The sequence below is a fragment of the Rhinatrema bivittatum genome, chromosome 2 (assembly GCF_901001135.1).
Source record: "Rhinatrema bivittatum chromosome 2, aRhiBiv1.1, whole genome shotgun sequence".
NCBI classification, from domain to species: Eukaryota; Metazoa; Chordata; class Amphibia; order Gymnophiona; family Rhinatrematidae; genus Rhinatrema; species Rhinatrema bivittatum.
In genome coordinates this window covers 638,602,479-638,629,326 of record NC_042616.1, presented here as the reverse complement: position 1 = coordinate 638,629,326, position 26,848 = coordinate 638,602,479, and the positions used below count along the sequence as shown (strand labels likewise).

Here is a 26,848-nt window from a genome sequence, read left to right as displayed (position 1 = left end):
ACTGTGCCTGAACATGAATAAAACTGAATGCATCCTCATAGGAAGAAACGTCTCAGATCTAACTACCACTACACACTCCCTCACAATTGACAACCTTAACATCCCGATAAAAAACGATACAAACTACCTCGGCATATGGATTGACAAAGATCTCAACTTAAAAAAGAGCATCGCAACCAAAACCAAAGAAGGATTCTACAAACTGCAAGTTTTGAAACATCTAAAACCACTTCTCCACCATCAGGAATTCCGTACAGTGCTACAATCGCTAATCTTCAACAGCCTTGACTACTGTAACTCGCTCATGTTAGGTCTTCCCAAATCTTCCCTAAAACCACTCCAAACGCTACAAAATGTCACTGCCAGAGTCCTAACTGGAAAAAAATAATTGGAACACATCACCCCTGTTTTAAGAAGTCTTCACTGGCTACCAATCAAACAGAGAATTGAATTCAAAACCCTTACTTTAGTACACAACGCCTTACACAAAACGGAAAACACCACACTCAACATGATCCTTCAATACAAACCTCAACGATACACCAGATCTACCAGCAAAACTACTCCTGGACATTCCATCACTTCTGTCGGCTAAGCTCACGTGCACGAGAAACAGCATTCTCTATCGCAGGACCAAACATATGGAACTCCCTACCACAATACATAAGCTCAGTAATCGACAGCAAATCCTTTAAAAAAGAACTGAAAACCTGGTTATTCAGCAAAACATTCAGAGATGGTGTAGGCTAAACTTCACAACCCCATCAACACCCGTGGAAGATGAAATCACTAAGAGTTCCTATGCTCCCCCCCCCCACCACTCTTCCCCCCCTCTCTGCTCCCGCTTGTCCTTCTTTTCCCCCTCCCGATCCCACCCCCTTTCTTTCTCCCCCCCCCCCCCCCCACCTCAACCTCTTGCATACCTCTTTGCCATTTTGTCTGGTTATTACTAACTCATTTCTGAGTTCCTTTACTACTGTTAAAGTTTTTAAATTAAACTTGACGCGACCTGGTTCATGCGTTTAAAATTAGTTCTAGGACAGTCTCCTAACAGTTTGTAACCTATTCCATTCTATATTCCATGTACTGTTCTATGTAACAAGTTGTTCTACTGTAAACCGGGGTGAAGGGCTAATTGCTAAACCTCGGTATATAAAAGCTCTGAAATAAATAAATAAATAGTAAAGAGGTGAAAAGATGCTTCTCAGAGCCTGAAAGAGGATGAGAACAAGCTGTTAGCCTGCCAAGAACCTTCCAACTGAAAGTCTCTGCAGGAAACATTGTCCCAGTCATTCCTTGGGGTCAAGGAATAAATAGGAAGAGAAAGGCATAGAGAGAAACAGAATAAAACAGGAAGTTCTGGAGACCGTATCTACAAAAAGACAAGATGGAAGCGGTACAGAGAAGGGCGACCAGGAAGGTGGAGGATCTTCATCGGATGACGTACGAGGAGAGATTGAAGAATCTAAATATGTACACCCTGGAGGAAAGGAGGAGCAGAGGTGATATGATAGACTTTCAGATACTTGAAAGGTTTTAATGATCCAAAGACAACAACAAACCTTTTCCGTAGGAAAAAAAATCAGCAGAACCAGGGGTCACGATTTGAAGCTCCAGGGAGGAAGATTCAGAACCAATGTCAGGAAGTATTTCTTCACGGAGAGGGTGGTGGATGCCTGGAATGCCCTTCCGGAGGAAGTGGTGAAGACCAGAACTGTGAAGGACTTCAAAGGGGCGTGGGATAAACACTGTGGATCCATAAAGTCAAGAGGCCGCCAATGAAGAGTGTGTGATTCGCCATAATGATGGCTACTGCCTGGAGACAATACCCTTATTCAATAAACATACACATGCTTACTGTGATTCTAACATCGCTCTAAGCTTCAACAGCAAGAGGAAATGTGGAAAAAAAGGATTTGCACTCACAAAGAGGGGAGTAGCTGGCTTGTTACGGCGGTTACTACCCCAAACCAAATGTGCCTGATACGTCACTTTCGATGCATATCCATCATGGCTCTCTGCTTCAACGGCATGGGAGAAAAACTGATACTTCACGCATATCCAGCATAGCTCTCTGCTTCAACGGCAGGGGAGAAAAAAAAACTGATACTTCACGCATATCCAGCATAGCTCCCTGCTTCAACGGCAGGGGAGAAGAAAAACAACCAATAAGGGCTATATAACATAGTCTGGGTAAAACAAATAAGCATGGGTGTAGCTTGCTTATTGCGGCGCTTACTACCCCTACTACCCCTAACTAATCAAGCTAGATATTTAACTTGGATTCAGCTCCATCACTGCTCTCTACATTAATGGTGGGGGTGGGGGTGGAAGGGAAATAGAACCAAGAGCTAAGAGAAACAGATAAGTATGAGAGAAAAAATGTGTGAAGCTTGCTGGGCAGACTGGATGGACCATTTGGTCGTCTTCTGCCGTCATTTCTATGTTTCTATATGTTTCTATGAATAGATCCTGTAGGAGGAAGCTCTGAATCATTCAAACTATATCATATGATATACAGTGCGGAGGCAGAACACTGTGGGGCCGATGCAATATTTAAATTAGGGGGTCGTGTTAGCAAGGAGAGCCCAGAGTGTGTTGGCGCTCTGCTGGTTCGGAAAACCAATGCTGAGTTTATCCGCGTCAGTTTTCCTAAACACTGCACAGCCAGGGGGTTCAGAAAACGGGTGCTTCTCAATTGAGCATAGTTTCCTGCACCCAACTGCTGGCGCTTTTCTGTAACTTTTTTTTTTAACTAAATTACTTTATTTTTTCTCCTACTTAATATCGCAACGGTATTAAATAGGCAGTACAGAAAAGCTGTTTTTTCTGCTTTTCTGTACTGGTTTAAAGAGTAATCATCTAACGCCTGCTCCAGACAGGTGTTAATTTCTGATAGCTAAATGTGCATACTAGACGCACTTTTTTTTTTTTGCATCAGGAGTAAATACCTAATAGCCTCATTCACATGCATTTGCATGTGATGAGCGCTATTAGATTCACTCTGTTGGACGTGCATTGTAGAGGCGTTAATCCCCTTATTGCATAAGGGGATTAATTAACACACGTGAGTTGTATAACACTTATACAACTCACGTCCAAGTGCTGGTTATACAGTGCGCTCTGTTGCATCGGCCCCTGTGTGACAAAATAAAACTGCTGTAAAAAAGCAGTGGATATAAATACAGTACTGTATTTATATATTTGGATCCTGACCAAATTGTACTATTAATTTTTCTTTCTGGGCATCATTGAAGTTAATTGTGCTTTATTCAATGACCTGCCCATGTATTTTTTGGGCATTACTGCCCTAGATCACTGCAGATGGGACTGGGAAATAGAACAGTAGAATAGGAAGTAAAATTATTCCATTCTTTCCTTGTCCTTGTTTTAATTTGTTCATGTATCTTAATGTTACAGGCATTTAAAGATACTGGCAAAGCACCTGCAGAACAAGAGGTTGCCATCCATCGGATTAGAATCACTCTAACGAGTCGCAATGTGAAGTCCCTTGAGAAAGGTAAGATGTTTTGCCTGGGGAAGGATAATCTGCTTTAGAGTTGAATTTTTTTTATATCTAATTTATTTTAGGTTCAGTTACACTTAGTAGTTTCATTTAGGGAAACCTGCCTTTTCCTAGTGTTGTAGGCAGATGTACTCAGGACCAGTGGGTTTATGCTCCCCTGCCAGCAGATGGAGACGGAGCAAGCTGAAATCACGGTATATATAATCCTGTAGTGATCTCAGCCTGCCAGTATTCTCAGTCTCCAGCAGGTGGTGGATGTGCTTCTCCCTATGAGGATTGCTTTGAGCTTTTTGAAAGGAGAAATTTGAAATTCTAAATTCAGGAAAAGAAAGCCCCGCTCTCCTGCGGTGATACCTAAAGGGCCCTCCTCCAGTTGAGAATTCCTGAGGCGATTTCCGTGGTCCCTCAGAGGTGTGCCTTGGTCCGGTAGTTGGGTTTTCCGGCATGGACTTAGCTGCTAGTTCATCTGAAAGGCAGTGGATACAGGAGGCTGAGTGCAGCGGTGACGGCAGATGCCCTTTCCCTCCCCCTGCAGCCGGAGACCATCTCTGTACTCAGCTGGTAAGTGCTGAGCTCAGGTAAGGTTTAAAAAAAATAGTTTTACCTGAATCAGACAGAGGGCTTTCAGGACTATCCGTTCTTGGTGCACCATGCCAATGTTCATTCCCACTCCTGATGGGGGAACTGGGCAGCCTGGCGGGATGAACAGCCCTCGGTGGGCTAGGCCCCGTGCTTAGGCTTTTTTTTTTCACGCTGCGTGGTAGGCTGCGACAGCAGTTATTGAGTGCTCTTGTGCGTGTTCTGCTGCCCTCTATATGTTGCTGTGTGCGCAGTGTGTCTGCTCTGGGCATGCATAGTGTGCTCAGTTTTTGGGCGCACTTTTTATGCCCGTAAACTATTTTATGCGCTTAACTTGGCGCACAGGTTGTGCATGAGACTTGCCGAGCTTTCTTCTAGGCGCTTATTTTTAGGGCACATCTCACTTTTGAGCACGAGTCATTCCGACACACGTTTACCACAGCGAAGGCACCAGTAAGCAAGAAGCCTAAGGGTCTTGCAATGTGTTGCCTGTCATATTAGGGCTTCTCAGCCTGACCTGGCTTCTAACCTGTGTCAGCGCTATTCAGACGCTGAGAGAGAGTTGTCTTCCTCGGATTTTGCTAAGCCTGGCTCTTCCCATTCTGATGATGGGTTGGTCAAGGCCTTGACTGGGGGGACGCCAGATCTTGGTTCTCCCTTGGCTGGCGAAGGCAGTTCTGTGGGAACAGCTCCAGTTCCTTCTGGGCGTGGTGTAGACCTGGCTATTTTTTCAAAGCTTACAAGTCTTTCTTCAAGCGCAGTCCTCTGCTTCCCCCATTTCTGTGTGGTTAGACCCTCAGCCAATGACTCCTCCCTCTTCCAGTCCTATGCTTAAGCACTGGGGCTCGCCTCTGCTTCCTGCGGGTGTTCCTGACAGGAATCTGGATGGCACTGATGAGGTTGATCCTGATTCCCTGGAAGATGGGGAAATTCCTCCAGGGCTGGAACTGTATCAGACCATGTTGTGGTTCTTTCACAGAGATGAACTGCCTGCCCTGATTTCCCAGACCTTGAAACAGCTGGGTGTTCCTAGTTTGGATGCTATGTCAGAGCTGAGAAAGAATCCCATTTTGGTTTATTTATATATATAGCCTCTTGTTTTTTCCCCAATGATGGAATGGGGTGCCCCAGAGGCAAAGTTTAAAGGGAGTCAGACATTTGGAAGGTCTGTACCCCCTGGATCCTGCTGTGAGAGCATTTGTGTTTTCCCAAAGTGGATACTCTGTGTGCCATGTCTAAGCAGATGACTATCCCTGTAGAGGGAGAAGCGGCTTTGAAGGATGTACATGATAGAAGGATTGAGGCTATTCTTAAGCAAGCCTTTGAGACAGTGGTGATGAATTTAGATTGCCTCCTGTTGCTTCTTAGTGGCAAGAACATGTCTGCTTCTATCTCAAGAGGTTGAATCTGGAGGGAATTCCAGAGCGGTTATGAAGCCTGCTTCTGCCTTTTTTAGCACACGCAGGCTGTAATTTGGTCCAGACCTTGGCCAGAGGAGTGACTTTGGTGATAGCGGCGAGGCGTCAACTCTAGTTTGAAATTGGTCAGCTGCCACAGCTTCCAGATCCAGTCTTACCAAGATGCCCTTTTAAAGGCTTGCTTTTGTTTGGGAGCGAGTTGGAGAAACTGGCCAGTAAGTGGGGCAAGTCTCCGGTGCCTTGGCTGCTGGAGGATAAGAAACAATTACAGTGCCCTTTTGGTATGAGGGGGTCATTTCTGGGGTTCCAGGCCTTTCCTTCTCTACAGAGGGATGACCTTTCAGCAGAATTGGCCTTTCGTTAGGTCTCAGTCCTTAACCCCCAGCAGCCCAAGAGAGGAGCGGGTTTGGGTGGTGGACCATCCTGGGCTTCCCAATGAAGGTTTGCCGACCCAACTTCTGGAACAGGAAATAGGTGGACTTCTCTCTTACTGGAGGTGGGTCGAGATCATGTTGGACCAGTGGGTCCTGGAGGTGGTATGCGAAGGATATGCAGTATTCTTTGGGACGTGTTCATGGTATCCCCTTGCCACTCCCCGCAGAAGAAACAGTGGAGTTCACGCTTCAAAGGCTCCTCAGATTGAGGGCTGTGTTTCCGGTGCCTACATCTCAAAGTTTGGGGTGTGTTCCATTTATTTTGTGCCCAAGAAGGAGGGTTCCTTTCATCCCATCTTGGATCTCAAGAGGGTCAACTGTCACTTGAAAGTGACTCATTTTTAATGGAAACCTTACGCCCCTTGGTAATGGCGGTGCAGTTGGAGGAATTTCTGACTTCCTTGGTCTGTCAGAGGTTTACCTTCATATTGCCATCCGATTGGAACACCAACGCTTTCTACACTTTGTGGTGTTGGGGTGCCATTAGTTTCAGGTGCTGCCTTTTGGTCTGGCAACCGGTCCCAGAACATTTTCCAAGATTATGGTGGTGATATCGGCGGCCTTGCAAAAAGGAATCCTGGTGCCACTTGTATTTGGATGACTGGCTGATTCGAGCCAGGTCTCGGGAAGAGAGCTGCCTGGTGATACAAGGTGATCTTATTGCAGGTGCTCGGTTGGGTGGTGAACCTGACCAAGAGAATCTTCAGCCATCCCAGTTGTTGGAGTATCTGTGGGTCTGGTTCAGATGGGACAGGGACAGTGTTTTCCTTCCGGAAGTTTGGATTTGCACAGAATTGCCATTTTCTATGCAGAAAATAGCATAGGAGACCCCGGCATGCCATGAACAGTGTGCGTGAAGATGAAGGCCCGCATGTGCTGTGGGATGCGTGCCATTCGAGGCGAAGATGAAGGCCCTGGTGAGAGAAAATGTCTGTGTGGGAGGGGAGGGTAAGAGAGAGCATGGGAGGTAAGAGTGGGGGGGGGGGATGCTTGTGTGGGTTTCAGAGAGAGGAAGCCTATATGAGGAGATTGTGAAGGAGTGTGTATGTATGTGAGAGATTGGGAATGCGTGTGTGAAAAAGGGATCTTGTGTATGTGAGGGTGCTAGCCAGTGTGAAGGGATTGTGTATGTGTAAGACAGAGCCTGTGTGAAGGGCTGCGCGAGAGAGACAATAGGTAGCCTGTGTGAGGATGTATGTGTGAGAGGGAAAGGGAGCTTGTGTGGGTGTGTATGCAAGAGAGAGGGCCCTGAACGAGGGGATGAGAGTGAGGGAGCCTGTATGAGGGGGGGTATGTATGTGTATTAGAGAAAGGGAGCATGTGTGTGACAGAGGGAGCCTGTGTGAGGGGCAGTACTGAGTACAGGGTCAAACTCTGGGACTAACAATAGAGTGGAAGAGGTTGAGCCTAGAGGTGGAGGGGAGAGATACTGGCAGGTGGAGGAGTTGGGGCCTGAGAGGGCAAAGTGGCCAGGGGAGTAGGGAGAGCGAGTGGAAGGGACATTATTAGTGTATTTCTAGGGAAATTCTGCTCAAAATATTTAAAAAAATTTTTATAGAAAATTACAAAATTTTATAAAAAATTATATTAATTATATTAAAAAAATTTATAAAATTTTATATAAAAATTACAAAACTAATTTTGTACAAAATTAGTTTTGTAATTCCTTGTTCAATGTAATGCACTCTTTGAGGCACTGTTTACTGTTACAATGTAAACCGAATTGATTTGTAACTTTTTACAAGAATTTCGGTATATAAAACTGTTAAATAAAATTCTGCATCTTTAAGTAATAACTTTTTTCTGTATTAATTTAAAATGTAATTACTGTCATGTAAATTGTTATTTTGACAAATATAAAGTTTGCAGAATTTTAATTTTAAGTTATTGTGCGCAGGATTCCCCCAGGAGTACTTTAACCCCCTTGGTCATCACAGGTTTCTTGCTTTGGATATATTTTTAAAAGTTTTTGAGCTTTTGCCTCTATGGTCAACTTCATTTCAAATTCTCTTTGCCCTTCTTATCAATGTTTCACACTTAACTTGACAATGCTTATCCTTTTTCTTATTTTCTTCAGATGGAGCCTTCTTCCAATTTTTGAAGGATGATTTTTTGGCTAAAATAGCCTCTTTCACCTCACCTTTTAACCTTTTCGCTAATCGTTTTGCTTCCTTCCTTTCTTAATGTGTGGAATACATATGGACTCCGCCTCTAGGATTGTATTTTTAAACAATGTCCATGCCTGTTGAACACTTTTTACCTTTGCAGCTGCACCTTTCAGTTTTTTCTATTTTCCTCATTTTATCAAAGTTTCCCTTTAGAAAATTTAGTATTAGAGCTGTAAATTTACTTATTGTTCCCCTTCCAGTTATTAGTTTAAATTTGATCATGTTATGATCACCATTGCCAAGTTGCCCCACAACCGTTACCTCTCTCACCAAATCCAGTGCTCCACTAAGAATTAAATCTAAAATAGCTCCCTCTCTTGTTGGTTCCTGAACCAATTGCTCCATTAAGCAGTCATTTATTACATTCAGGAACTTTGTCTCTAGCATGTCCTGATGATACATTTACCCAGTCAATATTGGGGTAATTGAAATCTACAAAGTCACAAGTGCAAGTAAAGACATCAAGTCCCATTCACGTAAAGTAATAATTTATTAACCACGAATAGAATTTATATCATAATTTAAATCGGCAACTCCATATCAGTAGTAACAAGCATGTAGTTTTCTATGTCCCCCGACACGGTCCCGTGTTTCGCGGAGGCTGCATCGGGAGGGACCCAAGGAAATCATTCATATCTGGAAAGTGATATAATATAGTATAAGAAACGGAACACATACTGCCAAACAGGTAATATCTTTAAAGTACACATACCCATTCCATTCTTCTCAGGAGCGCGCTCACCCTGTAGTCTGACAGCCATTTAAAAGGGCAGAAAAGGCGCGGAAAACGAACTCTCGCGAGATATAACAATCAGCAGGCACCTGTCAATAGAGACTACCAAGGTGTTTAATAGAATAGGTGCCATTCAATATCTTTATTGAGGCCAGAAGGGGCTACTGTATTTAGGGTATGGATCCATCGCTGCTCCCTCCGACCCAACGCACCGGAGAAATCTCCTCCCCTTGAAGGCGGCGAGACTACCTCCAATACGGAGTAAGAGAGAGAGTCGATGGAATGTTCTGCTTGGAGCCAGTGAGAAACCAGAGGTTCATCAATCCTGGAGGATCTTATATTCGAACAGTGTTCAATCACCCGTGTCTTTATCATTCGGGATGTTTTCCCCACGTATAGCAATGAACAGGGGCAACTTATCACATAGATCACTCCTTTTGTGCAGCAATTGGATTGAGAATATAGTTTGAACACACGTCCTGTCACCGGGTGTATAAAAGAGCTAGCCCGTTGTGTATGCCTGCACATAGTGCAGTGACCGCACGGAGAATGTTGTCCGTTTGTTTTATCCAAAAATTGTGTCCCTGATGCTGTATGCACTAAACGGTCTCTAAGATTCGTCGCGCGTTTAAAAGTGAATCTCGGCGGACCCTGCATTATAGTGTTCAGAGACAAGGATGACCAATGTCGTCTGACCATCTTCGCTATGGCCCTGCCAACAGTGGAGAAAGGGAGAATACAGTTGTGGGTGACCTCATCTGATGGGGGAGGAGATGTGAATAACCATTCTCTTTGTGCATATAGGGCACGCTTAAAAGCCCTTTTAATAACTCGCATAGGGTAACCTCTTTCTGTAAAGCGGTCAACCAACCCATTAGACTGGGAAAGGAATTCCTGGCGTGTGGAGCATATCCGACGGAGTCTCAAAAATTGGCCTGTAGGAATATTATCCCTTAATGCCCGCGGATGACAACTGTTATAGGCCAATAAGGTGTTGCGGTCAGTGTGTTTTCGAAACAAAGTGGTTTCGAAATGGTCCACCACCCAAGATACATCAATATCCAAAAAAGAAATTTGCGAGGGATGGATGCAGTAGTTGAACTGGATGTTGGCATTGACTGTATTGATCCAGTCCAGGAACAGATAGAACTGAATGTCTGTACCTGTCCAGACAATGAAGATGTCGTCAATGTAGCGCAGCCATACATGGATGAACTGTGACCACATTGAGGAATAAATGTTTGAAGTCTCATATTCAGCCATGTATAGGCACGCCAGACTGGGGGCCATAGTCGACCACATTGCAGTCCCCTTTATCTGCTGATAAACAATGTCCTGGAACTGAAAAAAGTTTTTTGTCAATGCTAATTCAGCGAGTTGAACTAGAAAGGTAGTGGTAATCCTCTGTGGAGCAGGGCGTGTGTTCAAATATTTCTCGATTACTATAAGGGCCTCATTTTGGGGGATGTTAGAATACAGAGATATTACATCAAGTGTGATCAAAAAAATTGAGGATTGAGGAACCTGCAAGGATGATAATATAGTCATGAAGTGGGACGAATCCCGCACATAGGAGTTGATCTGGGGTACCATGGGTTTCAGAAACACATCTACAAACTGTGAAAGTGGCTCTAATAAAGAGCCAATTCCAGATGCGATGGGGCGTCCCGGAGGTTTTTCGAGGGACTTATGTATTTTTGGGAGGATATAGAATAGAGGCATTACCGGATGTGTGGAGACCAAAAACTTGGACTCCTTTATAGTGATAGTATGTGCCTCCATAGCAGATTGTACCACTGATTGGATATGTTTACGTAGTGAATGAGTGGGATCAGAGGTGAGTGGAACATAAAATGAAGTGTCTCCCAGTTGTCTAAGCACTTCTGCCACATAATCTGTTTGATTGAGTATAACTATCCCTCCTCCCTTGTCCGCTGGTTTTATAACTATCGAGGGATCATGAGATAGAGCCGTCAAAGCACTAGCCTCCTGCTTTGTCAGGTTGTATCTAATATACTGATATTGTGAACAAATTCGTGATACATCATCACATACAAGACGCTCAAACGCCCCCAACGTGACGTCACCCACTCCCGGTGGAGTCCATTTCGATTTCACATGGACCACGGAGAAATCCTGGGCCGGAGGGAAATTCTGAAAGAAAAGTTTTAATTTCAGATCGAAAAAAGCGGTGTAAATGAGTCAGAATATCAAAAGCATCACCCTTCTGAGTGGGAACAAACGATAGTCCACGATGTAAAACCTTTACTTCAGTGCTGGATAGGATACGTGATGACAAATTAAAGACTGTGTCCTTTATTGCCACAGTTCTGTCTGGGTCCGAGGGAGGCGGGCCGGTCGCTGTTGTTGACTGGTCTGAGACGTTGGAGGAGCCTCTCGTGAGCGGGTTTGTCGTCCGTCCTGCTTCGATCGTGACTGTCCCGAGTCTAAAAAAGAAGCCGCTATTGAGGCATATCTGGAGGAAGAGAATGGCAATGCAGATGTAGAATCGCCAGACGTGGCTGCTGGGGCTTGTACAGTGTGTGAAGCGTGTCCCGATGTTGTAGCAGACGCCGCCCCACGGGCTCGGCGATTCTGGCCCCTGGTACGTGGGCCGCGGTATTCCTCTCCTGAGGAGTCCCCGGAGGAGGAACTGTCGGCAAAGGTGACTTTCCTGGACGGCTTCTGCGCCATCCATTTGTACACGTACCCAGTCTGGTAATCACCAGCGTCTCTCTGGAATTTGCTGAATTTGACCGCTTTCAAATCAGAGCGGAACTTTTGTAAATTCTCCTGAAATTCCTCCAACTGTAACTCAAACTGTTCAGTCGAGCAGGACTGTTTGATAACTTCCAGTTTCTGTGAGACTTCGAGTTGCAGAGTTTCGTGAGTATCCTTATTGGTTTCGATAATGAGGACTCCGTCGGATATGCTCCACACGCCAGGAATTCCTTTCCCAGTCTAATGGGTTGGTTGACCGCTTTACAGAAAGAGGTTACCCTATGCGAGTTATTAAAAGGGCTTTTAAGCGTGCCCTATATGCACAAAGAGAATGGTTATTCACATCTCCTCCCCCATCAGATGAGGTCACCCACAACTGTATTCTCCCTTTCTCCACTGTTGGCAGGGCCATAGCGAAGATGGTCAGACGACATTGGTCATCCTTGTCTCTGAACACTATAATGCAGGGTCCGCCGAGATTCACTTTTAAACGCGCGACGAATCTTAGAGACCGTTTAGTGCATACAGCATCAGGGACACAATTTTTGGATAAAACAAACGGACAACATTCTCCGTGCGGTCACTGCACTATGTGCAGGCATACACAACGGGCTAGCTCTTTTATACACCCGGTGACAGGACGTGTGTTCAAACTATATTCTCAATCCAATTGCTGCACAAAAGGAGTGATCTATGTGATAAGTTGCCCCTGTTCATTGCTATACGTGGGGAAAACATCCCGAATGATAAAGACACGGGTGATTGAACACTGTTCGAATATAAGATCCTCCAGGATTGATGAACCTCTGGTTTCTCACTGGCTCCAAGCAGAACATTCCATCGACTCTCTCTCTTACTCCGTATTGGAGGTAGTCTCGCCGCCTTCAAGGGGAGGAGATTTCTCCGGTGCGTTGGGTCGGAGGGAGCAGCGATGGATCCATACCCTAAATACAGTAGCCCCTTCTGGCCTCAATAAAGATATTGAATGGCACCTATTCTATTAAACACCTTGGTAGTCTCTATTGACAGGTGCCTGCTGATTGTTATATCTCGCGAGAGTTCGTTTTCCGCGCCTTTTCTGCCCTTTTAAATGGCTGTCAGACTACAGGGTGAGCGCGCTCCTGAGAAGAATGGAATGGGTATGTGTACTTTAAAGATATTACCTGTTTGGCAGTATGTGTTCCGTTTCTTATACTATATTATATCACTTTCCAGATATGAATGATTTCCTTGGGTCCCTCCCGATGCAGCCTCCGCGAAACACGGGACCGTGTCGGGGGACATAGAAAACTACATGCTTGTTACTACTGATATGGAGTTGCCGATTTAAATTATGATATAAATTCTATTCGTGGTTAATAAATTATTACTTTACGTGAATGGGACTTGATGTCTTTACTTGCACTTGTGACTTTGTGGATTACCTGATGTGCAAGGTGCTTCTGGTATTTTTGGGTAATTGAAATCTCCCATTATTACTGCACTGCCAAATTGGTTAGCTTCCCTGATTTCTGTTAGCATTTCATCATCTGTCTGACCATTTTGTCCAGGTGGATGGTAGTATACTCCTATCACTATACTCTTACCCAACACACATGGGATTTCTACCCATATAGATTCTACTGAGCATTTAGTCTCTTGAATGATCTTTATCCTTTTGGACTCTATACCCTCCTGGACATAAAGTGCAACACCCCCACAAAGTTGATTCTCTCTATCATTGCGTTCCTTGTACATACCCTGATCAGTCCAGTCAGTGGGTTGAGCCTCCTGACCAGCAGATGGAGACAGAGAAAAACTGAAAAGGGTATCCTGTATCAGGACAGAGCCTACCCTGCATCCCTTCAGTATTTCTGTCTCCAGCAGATCCAGACAGTTAAACCTGTGGTTCTCTTTTCTTCTCTCAGGGAGATTTTTTTCTCTTCATATCTTTTCAGGATCAAGCAAGTATTTCCTATCTCTTTGATAGCATCAAAAAAATAATGACCAAAGGCAAAGTGGAAAAAATCTTGTGTTTCGGGCAGCGATACTTGCTCTTTGTTCTTATTAGGGCCTAGGGGGGCTTTGCCCCTTGATGTGATCAGCCTAGGACCCTACCCGGTGACCTACCTGGCTTGGGGTGATACTGGCGGTCCAGTTCCTCCCCCACTCCGACCCAGAGACGTGACATGCCTCGGGTCTATGGACAGATGCATAATTCCTCTGCTTTAAAAAAAAAAAAAAAAAAAAAAAAAAATGCCGGGTCATTTTCCACAGGCTTTGTCCTACTTTTGCAAGGCATATGTTGCCAGCCTATTGTAGCAGGAGGGCTCACCACCAGATCGTGCTCCGCCGCTCATTCCTTCCGGGCCTCAGGCTAAGGCCCCTAGGGCTCCTGCGGATCAGGGACCCAAGCTCCCAAATCCTCAAGGGACGACTCGTGGCGATTTGTGCCGGGGTTACCGGGTCCGCAGGTTTCTCTCGTTGCTCACCTCAACTCCCGGACCCGATGATATCCTACTTCCGACTCCGGCATGGGGATGACCCACGAGTGTTACCTCTCTCCCAGCGGGAGGAACAGGATCCACTCTTACCATTTGGGTCAGCCGAGCGGGACATCTATTCACCCGGAGGAAAGCCAGAGTGCCTCGACGTCCAGCAATGTGGGTTCCGGCCTAGCTGGGCTGAGGGCACCTCCGTGGACCTTCCCTTTTCATCCGAGGTTGATACAGTATCCCTGCGGGACTCGGAAGCTCCAGTGGCCGGCTCACGTGTGGGCAGGGCCATGAATTCTCTTGTCCCCTCCTAGAGGTGGCGGGATATGCACAACAATATGGTGGACGCTTCCATATGCATGGTCGCAAATAGATCTTCAATTCCGGTTGTAGGACAGACTGCTTGAAGGCCCCTCAGGCCCGGAAGGTGGAAGTCTCTCTCAAGGGAATTGTGTTGGTGCTTGGGGTTCGGCCGCCGGTCTGTAGCAGTCTCATGCAGCGGGCATGCCTCAGGTGGTTTCAACAACTACTCAGCACCCTAGACCTCCTGTCTGCAGGGACGGAGCAGGCAAAGTGGCTGGACAGCGGGATTGCGTCCGGGCCTGATACTCTTATTATCTCCTTAGGGTGCAGCCCAGAGCCATGGTCTCAGCGGTGTCTAACAACCTTCAGCCCTCTCAAGTCCTAGAATTCCTGTGGGCGCACCTCTGCGCCCCTGTGAGCAGAATGTCGCTCTCCAAGGCTTGAGGGCTCAGACTCCTGGATCAAGTGTAATCTTGTCTATCCCTCTCGGTGCCTGCTGTCTGGGATTACCTCCAAGTCCTGGAGTCTATGGCTTTCATCTAGCGATTTGGGTCCTTGGGCCTCCAGAAGCTTGGCTGTCCTGCTGGAACCCATCTTCGGAGGAGTTTTTCGGACACCGCTACCGCTCTCCTCCTCTCCCATTACCAGCATGCAGTGGTGGCGCTCGCTCGCCTTTTGAGGGGAATGCCCCTGAAGTGGATTATTGTTACAACAGAGGCCAGGATTCGGAGCGGTGTCAGCATCAATTGAGGCTGGGGCTATGGGCCCCACTCCAATCCCGGTGGCACATCAGTCTCCTGGAGGTTTGAGTGGTTCATCTGACACTCAAGTGCGAGTCCTTTCCGGCATTTTGGCATAGTAGTGGAGGTATAAATTCTGATTCAGCTTTAAGGAGCTGAACTTTTATTTCTTCTGAAGTCATAGTCAAGATTATGTATGTAGACAGCCACTTCTGAAAAGGATATTGCAGTATATTTTTAACTTCTAGGCACTGTATGATGACCTATTGTAGACATCCTTACAAACTAGGGAAAAAGAAAGTACTACTAGTGTTATTAAATGTGTGCCTTGGATCAGTCTTGAGCAGTGCAGATGTATGACCCCAGGAGTTGCTATCAGTCCTGCAATTTGGTTTTGGTATAGCATGGGCACCATGCATTAGTGGTTCTCAGTCTGGGGAATGGGGATGGATATGTTTGGTTTAATGTAATTTTTGTTTTTTGGAGGGGAAGACAAATTTTATCGTTTTGGTGTGAATTTATTAGAAGACAATGGTGGAAGGGGTGACCTAAAAATGTGATAACTACTGCTGTACATAAACTAGGCTGGCTTTTCTGTGCTTAGTGCTGCCAGATGCCTTTGTGTAGTGTTTTCTGTATAAATCGTACACAGAAATGGCTAGTGGACAGAAATCTATACCAGCTGAGTTAGAGGGATTTTTTAGCCTGAAAGGGGGCTCATGGCTGTGGGCAATGTGCCTAAGCATCAAGCATTCTTACTCTTTCATTAAGATTGGCAGAAGGAGTGATTTAAAAACTTAACGTGACAGTTGTGTAACGTGAAAAAACCCTCAACACATCAAAATGTGCCAGCCACTGTCCAGTATCAAACCCACCAAATTCTCGGAGTCAGGGTCACCAACCACAAGACTAGAAGAGACCAACAGACTGGACCCAGTCCAATTTCCCTACAGGATACAGTACAAACTCATATATTTAGATGAAATGTGACAGGTCACCTGATCCTCCTCAGCTTCTATTTTATTTCATTCTTGTAAACTGCCTCCCCATCAACTAGTAATCAACCACAATTCAATACACTGAGCAATAAAAATAAAAAAAAACAAAACCACAAAACAAAAATCCAGAATATCCTAGTAAGAGCCAACACTCCCCATAAAAACCCACCACATCCTCAACTTCACAACAACTTAAACAAAAACTCATCCCCTCACTAACCTCAAACAGCATCCAGACACAGGACCCAACCCAAATAGGAAAAATTCATGTTTTTAGTTTCTTCTGAAATGAACCATAATGAATCTCCAATCCCAAATTTATGGGGAGAGAATTCCAAGCAGGTGCACCTATAGAAAATGCTCTTGCTTTTACATGAGCCTTTCAAATCTCCCTGAATGTAGGCATCTTCAGCAAAGCCATCTGACTAGACTGAAGGATTTGCCTGTGCTTATACCATTGCAGTTTATTCTGCAGATTTCCGGGGGTCCATTCATCAACATTTTGAATGTTGACCCTCTTAATTTGCAAACAGTGTAATATCTAACAATGGAGTTACCCTCAGCCAGAGTGCTTTGACATTCTACAGCCATCTGACCAGGTTAAAAAAAACAGTTGTTCAAACTGGGCCCTGAAATGGGATCTACCCCAGGGCTCACCATTATCCCCCATCTTATTAAATGCATATCTCGTGCTCATTAAGGAGATTTGGATTTAGTGTACATTAGAAGATGACATTCCATGTCAACATGGAATGCCATCCATCCGCTATTGTTCTCACCGATCCCAATACGGCCTTATGATCATGGAACTCCATCACAGAATCCATAGCCAATAAGCTCTGCCCTCTAACAACAAAAAAATCCCACCCAGACGCCTCCAAAAAACAACCATGGTTCACCGACGATCTTAGAAGGCTAAAACAAAAATTAAGACAAATGGAATCCAACTGGCGGAAAAGTCCTACTGCTAGCACACTCTCAGCCTACAAACGCTCGCTACAACAATACAAGGCCAGCACCTCCAAATCAAAAAGAGACTTTTTTGCCTCCAAAATCCACAACTTAGTCTTTGATGCGAAAGCTCTATTCTCCTATGTTTCCTCCCTAACCCAAGTACCCTCACCAGAATGCCCTAGTAACCAAGCTCAAGCTAAAGCAGATGAACTCGCCATCTTCTTTCAAAACAAAATCACAAATCTTCTTACTCAACTTCCCTCCAATATCATCCCTCTAACTCCAGCCCCAATGCCTCACATCAAGAACATTCATCTTGAAATGTTTGAACCCACTTCGTCTTCCGAAATCCAAACCATCCTTAAAAGAATGAAACCATCTTCGCACCCAGCGGACCATATTCCCTCAAAACTTCTCCTCTCAATACCAGACACCATATCCAAAACATTAGCAGACATCATCAACTGCTCGCTATCCCAAGGTTCCTTCCCAGAAGACCTCAAACAAGCCTCACTCAAACCTCTTTTAAAAAAACCCAACCTGGACCTAAAAGACCCCAACAACTACCGTCCAATAGCTAATCTCCCTATCATAGCTAAGATTATGGAAAGGCTTGTGAATGCCCAACTATCGGACTTCATCGAAGACAACAAAATTCTATCCGCCTCACAGCATGGATTCCGCAAAAATAGGGGCACAGAATCCCTACTTACCTCCCTAACAGACCTACTCATCTTAGGTACAGACAAAGGTCAATCCTTTCTATTGATCCTTTTGGACCTCTCAGCAGCTTTCGATACCGTAAATCACGCTATCCTCATCAAACTGCTAGCTGCGATAGGAATCTCTGGTTTAGCACTCTCCTGGTTCAAATCGTTCCTAACCAACAGAGGCTACAAGGTAAAAATCCAGAATAAAGAATCATCACGCCACGACTCGACCATCGGAGTCCCACAAGGTTCCTCTTTATCCCCTACACTCTTTAATATTTACCTCCTACCACTATGTCAACTCCTCATCAACCTCAAGTTAATACACTTTCTCTATGCAGATGACATCCAGATCCTGATCCCCATCAAAGAATCATACTCAAAAACCCTTGAATACTGGGAATCCTGTCACCTAGAAATCAAAAACCTCCTCAACAGCCTCAATCTGGTACTAAACTCAGCCAAAACTGAAGTATTACTCATAACTCCTGATAACAATCTCACAACCTCTCTGCCAAACAACCTACAAACCACTCATGTAAGAGATCTAGGTGTGCTAATCGACAATAAACTAAACTTCAAAGCCCACATCAATAAAACCACCAAAGACTGTTTCTATAAACTGCAAGTTTTAAAAAGGATAAGACCACTCTTCCATGCCAAAGACTTCAGAACCATCCTCCAAGCCCTCATTTTCTCAAAATTGGACTACTGCTGCTCCACTTTACTTGGCCTCCCCTCCTCATACACAAAACCGCTCCAAATGGTCCAAAACGCAGCAGCCCGTCTACTGACAAACACTAAGAAAAGAGACCATATCTCCCCAGTGCTACAAGACCTCCACTGGTTACCAATTCATTTCAGTCATTTATAAATCCATCACCTTGATATACAAAATCATTCACCAACATACCACAATCTATCTACAAATTCCTCCCCGCTTCCACAAATCCACAAGACCGACCAGGGAAGCCTACAGAGGATGCCTCATTGTTCCACCCACGAAAACCACTAATCACAGCACCTTAAGAGACCGAGCCCTTTCCACCGCAGGCCCACAGTTATGGAACTCCATCCCTCCAGAACTCAGAAACGAACCATGTCTCCTAACCTTTAGGAAAAGACTCAAGACATGGCTTTTCAGGCAAGCCTTCTCGAACTCTACCTAATATGCACCATAAACAAACTCTCTACTCAGAGACTGTACATATGAGACACCATATTTATATTGAACTTTTGTATATAATTATTCTCCTCTATCTCTTTCTATTTCTTACATTCCCAGTTCATTAGCCCTTGTTAATTGTAACTGCTTCTCTTCATCACGTTATTTATGTTTTTTGGTTGTATTATCCGCACCCCTGTTTTCTGTAAACCGACATGATGTGAACGAGTTCATGAATGCCGGTATAAAAAAACCTTAAATAAAATAAATAAATAAATAAACATCAGATATGTGCAGTCCTAAAAATATCCTAAAGGAGGTGTGGATGGATGACAGTAAATTAGAACAAAATGGAGAGCTATGGGTGTTCAGTTCATGGCTATACAATGCTTCCCTGTTTATCTTAAATATCATCTTACTCCTTTAATGGAGTCATCCTAGATTCTGCGTCGAACATGCAGAGCCAGATAACAGCAATGTTGATGAAGGCATTCTGTCACCTCAGTGCCCTTTTCTACCAGGTGATTTCAGAACAGTAATGCAAGCCATAGTACTAGCACACTTAGGTCATTGCAATGTCTTATATACAAGACTGCCAGAAACAAAGTTCAGCTACTCCAAAAGGGCATCATTCAGAAAATGAAAAGCAGACCCAGTGAAGAAAATAGGCGAGAGCATAAACGCTGGTAAGTTAGATGTAAGACAGGCCAAAAGAATTTAAGAAGCTTGCCAGAGAGGCAAAACTAATAAGTTCAAGTACATTTGAAGCAAAAGGCCTGTGGGTGGTGGTGGGGGGGGGGGGGGGGGGAGGGTTGACCACTAAGAGTGGTAAAAGGGTGCTTGGGGAGGATACAAATAGCAGGAAAACTGAATGAATTAACTGCTTGTCTTTTCTGAAGGTGATATTGGGAACATACCATTCCTGAAATATTCTGATTCTGAGCAACTAAAACAAATCTCTAATGGAAGATGGAATATATCAAATTGGCCCACTAAAAAGTTACAGAATACCAGGACATGTCATCTACCTCGGTTCTAAAAACTCACATGAAATTGCAAACCTAGTTACTAGTAATCCTTAAGCTACCATTTAGAACAGCCATAATATCCGAAGACTGGATAGTGGTCAGTGTAATGCCAGAGTGATCCAGGAAACACTAGTCTGGTGAACCTGACCTCTGTCTGGGCCAAATGGTAGAAGCTATTCTTAAAAACAAAATTGGCCACATAGATAAGGCTTAATAAGAGCATAAACATGGTTTTAACAAAGGGAAGTCTGGCCTTATCAATCTTTTTAGATATTTTTGATGGTATAAATATAGTGAGCTGGCTGAAGTATATTTGGATTTTCGGAAGGCATTTGACAAAGTCCCTCAGTCCTCTGGAAATTAGTGTCATGAGAGAGGCAGTGTTATATTGTGGATTGGTAACTGTTAAATGACAGTCAACAGAGAGGGTAAGACTAAATGGGTCAGTTTTCCAAGTGGTGAAAAGTCGTCAGAGTACCACAGGGATTGGTACTAGGACTAGCTTTTAGTATATTCATAAATTGGGAAAAGGGATCGGTAATGGAGTGAACAGGCTTGCAGCTGATGACTGATGTAGAATATTCAGAGTTAAAATAACTGATAGTGGGGAGCTGCAGAAGGAACATGTAAGTCTAGGAGATTGGGCATCTGAATGACAGATATTTAATAAAAGTGCAAAGTGATGCACACAGGGGAAAAAAATCCTGGTTTCTATATTGGGATTCACAAACAAGGAAAAGGACCTTTGAGTCTGTGGTGGACAATACATTAAAATCCATAGCTCCAGTGTGCTGTGCCAGTCTAAAAAGCAAATAAAAAAGGGAATGACTGAAAAAGGAACGGAGAATAAAAAGGAAAATATTTTTCTTCATCGATCCATGATGCGACTGCACCTTGTATGTACAGTTCTATCCCCCATCTCAAGAAAGATATAGCAGAGGAGAGCAACAAAAATGCTAAAGGGGATGAAATGGCTCTCATGAGAGCTACACAGATTTAAGACCTTTCAGCTTGGAAATGTTGGAGGGAACATGATTTTATTTATAAAATGTATATACTACCTATCAAACTTTCTAGGTGGCTTACAACAGAACAATCATAAAATAGATAACATCTGTAAACAAATACATCAGACATACATAAATATAAAAATATTTTGTTAAAAGAATAAAAACAAAATACCCACACATTGAATAAATTTATTTTTTATCGCTGCCATGTACCTTAATCAGATATATAAGGACTCACCATAGCTACCATGAGTAGGGTGGAACAGGTAACCCTTTCCCTTTTAGTATTTCTGAATACTGTACCAGCGAGCAGGTTTAAAACAAATCATAAAGTACTTTTTCATTTAGTGCACAAACAGTGGAATGTTGCCAGAGGATGTGGTCAAGGTGACTAGTATAGAAGCTTTTAAAAGTCTTGGACAAGTCCCTGGAGGAACATTAGCCTGGTAGACTAAAAGCTATTGCTGTCCCTGGAAGTGAGTGACAAAAAAACATCTACCTGGGATCTGCTGGATACTTGTAACCCTGTACTGGCCACTGTCTGAGATAGGATGCTGGGCTCGATGGACCTTGGTAGGACCCAGCATGGCATTCATGTTAAATGCAGCAAAAAATGGGAATATAGCTTCCCTCTCTTAATTGCCCTACACTGAGTACCCATTTCACTGTTTTATCAAATGTATGATCTTGTAATTCAAATTCAAGGTTACCCAAAAAAACATTGGCCCTGCATATGTCTGAAAAGGTAAAAGGATATCTCCCAACAAGAAACCCTCACTGAAGTCAACAGCTAGCTACCATGCTACTTAAAATAATCCAACTGGAATAAAGCTACTTCCAGAGCCTTCAGAAGAGCGGCACCAGATCTATGGAATGCACCCACGTCTGCTCCTCCAAACTAGCATGAAATCAATGAAAACTTAAACTTCTGGCACCAACTAAAAACATAGCTGTTTATCCAATAGACTGATACCCTCTTAACATTTACACACACACCCCCACCACATCTGTTAATCATTAAAAAGTTGATTCTTAAAAACTAAGAAGCAGAGAGACTCAGTTGACTTATGTAAAAAAAAAACCCTTGATTTACACTGTTGCATGTAAATTAGCCAATAATGTTATGCAATCTCTGCCTTGTAATATGTCTTAATGCAATACCCTCATACTTGACTATAGTCTACCTCACTTAATGTAACCTCTAACATTGACATAATCTACCACACTGTAATTCGCCTTGAAATGTCCTTGTAATGTAGTCCCCGGATATTGATCTAATACACCTCATTGTAATCCACATTGAAAGGCAGAATAGAAATATCTATTTAAAGTGTTTGTCTTAGGTTGGCTATGAGGATAAATTGAAAGCTGAATGATAATGATTGATTCATACGCTATTCTGAGCCAACTTTAGTGATTAACATGTTGTGCTACATGGAAACAGGCCTTTCGTCACTGCCCAAACTGTTTTGTTTTGATCTTTTGTTTAGTTTGTGCTGACCTAATCCGAGGAGCCAAGGAAAAGAATCTAAAAGTGAAAGGACCTGTTCGTATGCCTACCAAGGTATTGTATGAAATTGCAAAGGGAAGGCAATCCATTAATTTTATAGAAATTTGTTATTAAATATAGATTCTTTCTTTGGCACTCTAGTGTTTGATTATAACCAGGCTTAAACTAAGGAAGTGAGCGGGTGCTAATAGTTTTTGACGTATATTTAGCTTCAAAGATTGAGGAGGAGAATTAAGCTTTTTCTGCCAGTGTGCATATACATGAAGTGGTTTTATCTGCAAGTAAGAACAGATTACAAATTTACCACCAGACTGTAAAAGATCCTTTTGATGTAGGCAAAGCTCACCTGCTGAGATGGTTTGAATTATCCCTTAATGTTTTGTCAGATGTATATACCGACTTGTAAGTTTAAGAAAAAGGTTGCCTAATGGCAATGTTGAATCTACACATCTTCATTTTACATTATCTGCTGATTGCCACAGGTGCCATTTGTACCTTTCTGCCTTTACTATTGACCACTTAAGTACTATAAAAAGTCTATAAAGCCTAAGGAATTTGTAAACCATTTGGAGCATAATAGGAGCCCTTTCAAAACTGAAAATGCTTTTGCATGTTTGAAACTTCAGAACATGTGATGGCGAAGTATTGTCCTGGTTGTCTTTATTTTTTGGTAAATTTTGTGCTTGTGGAAGATGACATTGACCGCACTAGAAAGCAGAATCTTCCGTTTATCCACACGTATGGATATGGGCTGTGGCAGTGAAAGGTTATCAGTTGCCATGGTTTTTAGTAGTTGACACCTGTCCTTTGGGACTTGGACTAACCACTACTGACCTGAACCTGGTTTGAATTGGTGAACTATGCCAGTCTCCTGAGCCATCTGGTTGTTTTTGACTTCAGTAGTTTGATTGTAGATATACACTTATTGTATATAGCCATTTGGTGTACTGTCTGCCTTTAATTTGGTTGGTTAACATGAGAAAATATTGTATTCTCTGAAACAGCATGATTGCTTTTTCAAAGTATGCTTTGTGTACCTTTACACTACTGGTAGAAACTAGATGCATGTTAGTTGCAAATCACTTTAAGAGCTCTCTTCTGTATAGTGAACAAATATAACGTTTCTTTGCTCTGAAGAACAGTATTTCAAAGCATTTCAATATATCTAATCCGGGGGTCAGCTGAAAGCAGATTCTGGCTTTTGTACACGGATAGTATAGATTTAATATGTACAGCCATTTAGCATTATGATTTCATTTAAGTGCCTTTCATACATCTTTCATCTTGTCTTGCCTTAGCAAAGAGCCAGGATAGCTGAAGGCACTAGATACAAAACTGACCCTAAAATGATACTTAACGTTTTTTAAAGTTCAAGTGATGTTTACCTACTTTGGCTGTCGGCTAGGCTGTGTCAAATATATTTCAAACTGTGCTTTCAGCACTTCTTGAATGATTAGCAAATGTTAGTTTTTCTTTGAGAGTGCAAACCTTCCCCCCTTTTTAAAATGTGCTTGAGTATTTTTATGTAAGCCAGCTGGATAGTGCGACACAAATGTTTTAAATACATTTAAAAATTGTGAACTGTGCCAACATAATACAGTGAGCACTAGCTAGTTGGGAATTGATGGAACAGCCAGCTAACTAGTTTATTGTGTTGCAGACTCTTCGTATCACCACCAGGAAAACACCTTGTGGTGAGGGTTCCAAGACCTGGGATCGATTCCAGATGCGCATCCACAAGCGGTTGATTGATCTGCACAGTCCTTCTGAGATAGTCAAGCAAATCACCTCCATCAGCATTGAGCCAGGTGTTGAAGTTGAAGTCACTATTGCTGATGCCTAAATCTGGTTTTTGGTTTTAATAAACGGTAATTACTTTTTTTGTCCCCTGGTGTTTTTCTTTGAAGCATGTGCACGTGAACATCTTTTATCACCCGCAGTTCAGAATACCGCTGTTGGGATGCAACTACAGGAATGCGTTTTTCCAGTTCTCCATGACCTCCACTGGCTTCCTATCCCCTTCGGGGGCCCAATTCATTCGTGCTCATTGCCTCTCAACTTGGGGGGAGGGGAAGCAGGGTGATCCCCCCCCCCCCCCCCCATTCACTTCTACCCCATTTGCATCATTTTTAAAAATAGCCCTAGCTGACACCAGGTGCTCTTTTGCCCCAGTTATATTAGGCAAAGCAAAGGAGGGCCTGGGGACAGCTGATGCCATTTGAATATGATATGCAGTTCTGGTTGTCCCATCTTGGAAAAGATAGTGGAACTATAAAAAGCACAGAGGAAGATAAAAATATTGGATGGAGTGGATCCCCTGTGATAGACTAGACAAGATAGGGGACTTCACTTGAATAAGAAATAGCTGAGACAGGACATGATTTTAAAAATCAAGTGAAAAAATGCCCAACATTGCTCAGGTAGTTTGGGCTATAACAGCCTGTGTGTGTGTGTCAACCTGTGGGTGGGGGGAGGGGTAGGCAACCTGTGTGTGTGTGTGTGTGGGGGGGGGGGGGGGGCTGTGTGCGTGAGCCAGTGTGGATGCACCTATGTCTGTCCCTGTATGTGTGGAGGGGGGGGGGGTGCCTGCGTTTGACAGTGTTTTGCAGCATATTGTCTTTACACAGTGCACCATCTTGTGTTCTGGATGCCAGCTGATGGCTCTAGCCATGACAGTGTGACCAACAAAGCCTTTTATACAGTGTGTTAAAGTATTCGGACACCTTCATTTTTTTCCACAGTGTTATATTACAGCCTTATTCTAAAAATATGCCATTTTTCCCTCAACAGTACCCCATAATGACAAAGCAAAATCAAGTTTGTAGAAATTTTTGCAAATATATAAATGTTGTTTCATTTTTTTTTTTAAGTATTTAGATCTCTTGCTATGACAAATCTTGAGCTCAGGTGCATCCTGTTTCCAGAGGTGAAAGAGCTTGGGGAGGAAATGGGAGAATTAGGGGGGGAATCCCCCTCACCCAGCACTCCTAACCATTCCATCAGTTAAAACAGCAAAACTAAACCCAAGTGAGAGAGCCTTATCACTAGCAGGACCCATAATCTGGAACACAATGCCTCCAGAGATCAGACTACAAAGTGATCTCAAGACATTTAAGAAAAGTTTAAAAACATGGCTTTTTAAACAAGCATTTTATAGACAGGAAAATAGAGAGAAACTATTCAGGAAAAGACAGAAAGGCACCGACAAACAGTCTGAGGACTGTACAGTAGATTAGTCTACGAACTCCACACCACAATAAAGCATAACGATAATACTATATATGACAAAACTACCGGTGTAAGTACCTTGGTACAATTGGTCATGAACTACTTCACTAAATGTCTGTTTAATGATATATTGTAACCGAACCTTTGATGGCAGCTGTTAGAATGTACTATAGTACACTTTTACCTACATTAAATATGTGCCTACATGTAAACCGTTGCGATGGTATTTAACTTAGCGACGGTATAGAAAAGCTTTTAAATAAATAAATAAATCTGAGCCTCCTTTCCAACTTCATCACTCTCAGAACCTCATCCCTGAGATGCCTTAACGTCTTCCCCTACCCAAAAAACTTGAACAAAATTATGGGGGGGGGGGGGGGGGGAAATGAGGGCAGCAGTAGCTTTGCAAGTTTCCTGAAATCCGTAGGCTCCCCCCTTCTGCCTATGCAAGCAGACAAAACCCGTGTCTCTTCAGTGCCATTACAGGTGCTGGCTCAGGCATGGCTTCACCCCACTCCTAATACATGGCCGATGAGTTATGGGGCCTTTCAAACACCCCTCACTCCCCACCCCCCCCACCCGCCATGCCATCAGCTCAATGTGGGGTGGTCAAAAAAAGCAAATAGAATATTAGCAATGTAGCAATGATTCAAAAAAAATGGAGAATAAAACAGAAAATATATTCCCTTTATGATCCAGGAGAGTTGAGGGAGTGATGGTCTCTTTGGATTTAACAGGCAATTTCAATACCCTTGATAAGTTGCTTGAAGCAGCTGGATATTAAGGGTACAGCTTTGGCTGGGTTTAATTTTTTTTTTTTTTTTGACTAGTGACAAGTGTAAAGTTAGGTTATTTTTTCTGACACATGGTAATTATGTTGGGGGGGGGGAGGGTCCCTCAGGGCTCCACCAGGGCTCCACTTTACCTCCTGTTTTGTTTAATGTCTTTGTTCAATCACTAGGTAGTTTAATTAGAAACCATGGCCTGAGGTTCCATATACATGTGGATGATTTTTACAGGTTTCTTGAGCCCTTGGTTCCTCTCATGATTGGTTGCACAAATTTGATCAAGGTCTGGTTGAAAATTTTCAGTAGGTTAATCCACTAAAAATTGAGGTTTTGTGGATTTAGGGAATCAACCTTAGTTTTT

The 26,848-nt window shown here is 43.4% G+C and overlaps 1 protein-coding gene and 1 non-coding gene across 2 annotated transcripts in view; both read left to right on the top strand.

Moving 5' to 3' along the window:
• Nucleotides 1–24,357, top strand: part of RPS20 (ribosomal protein S20) — a 33,863-nt gene extending 9,506 nt beyond the window's left edge. Inside the window, exons 2-4 of the mRNA XM_029591307.1 lie at nt 3,421–3,520; nt 22,452–22,525; nt 24,132–24,357. Of these exons, the coding sequence (XP_029447167.1) occupies nt 3,421–3,520; nt 22,452–22,525; nt 24,132–24,314 (357 nt within the window). The 3' untranslated portion in view covers nt 24,315–24,357. The remainder of the gene's footprint in view (nt 1–3,420; nt 3,521–22,451; nt 22,526–24,131) is intronic.
• On the top strand, nt 22,307–22,371 carry LOC115086397. Its single transcript, XR_003855271.1, has one exon. It is a non-coding gene; the product is annotated as a small nucleolar RNA U54 (small nucleolar RNA).
• Nucleotides 24,358–26,848: the final 2,491 nt, after the last annotated feature.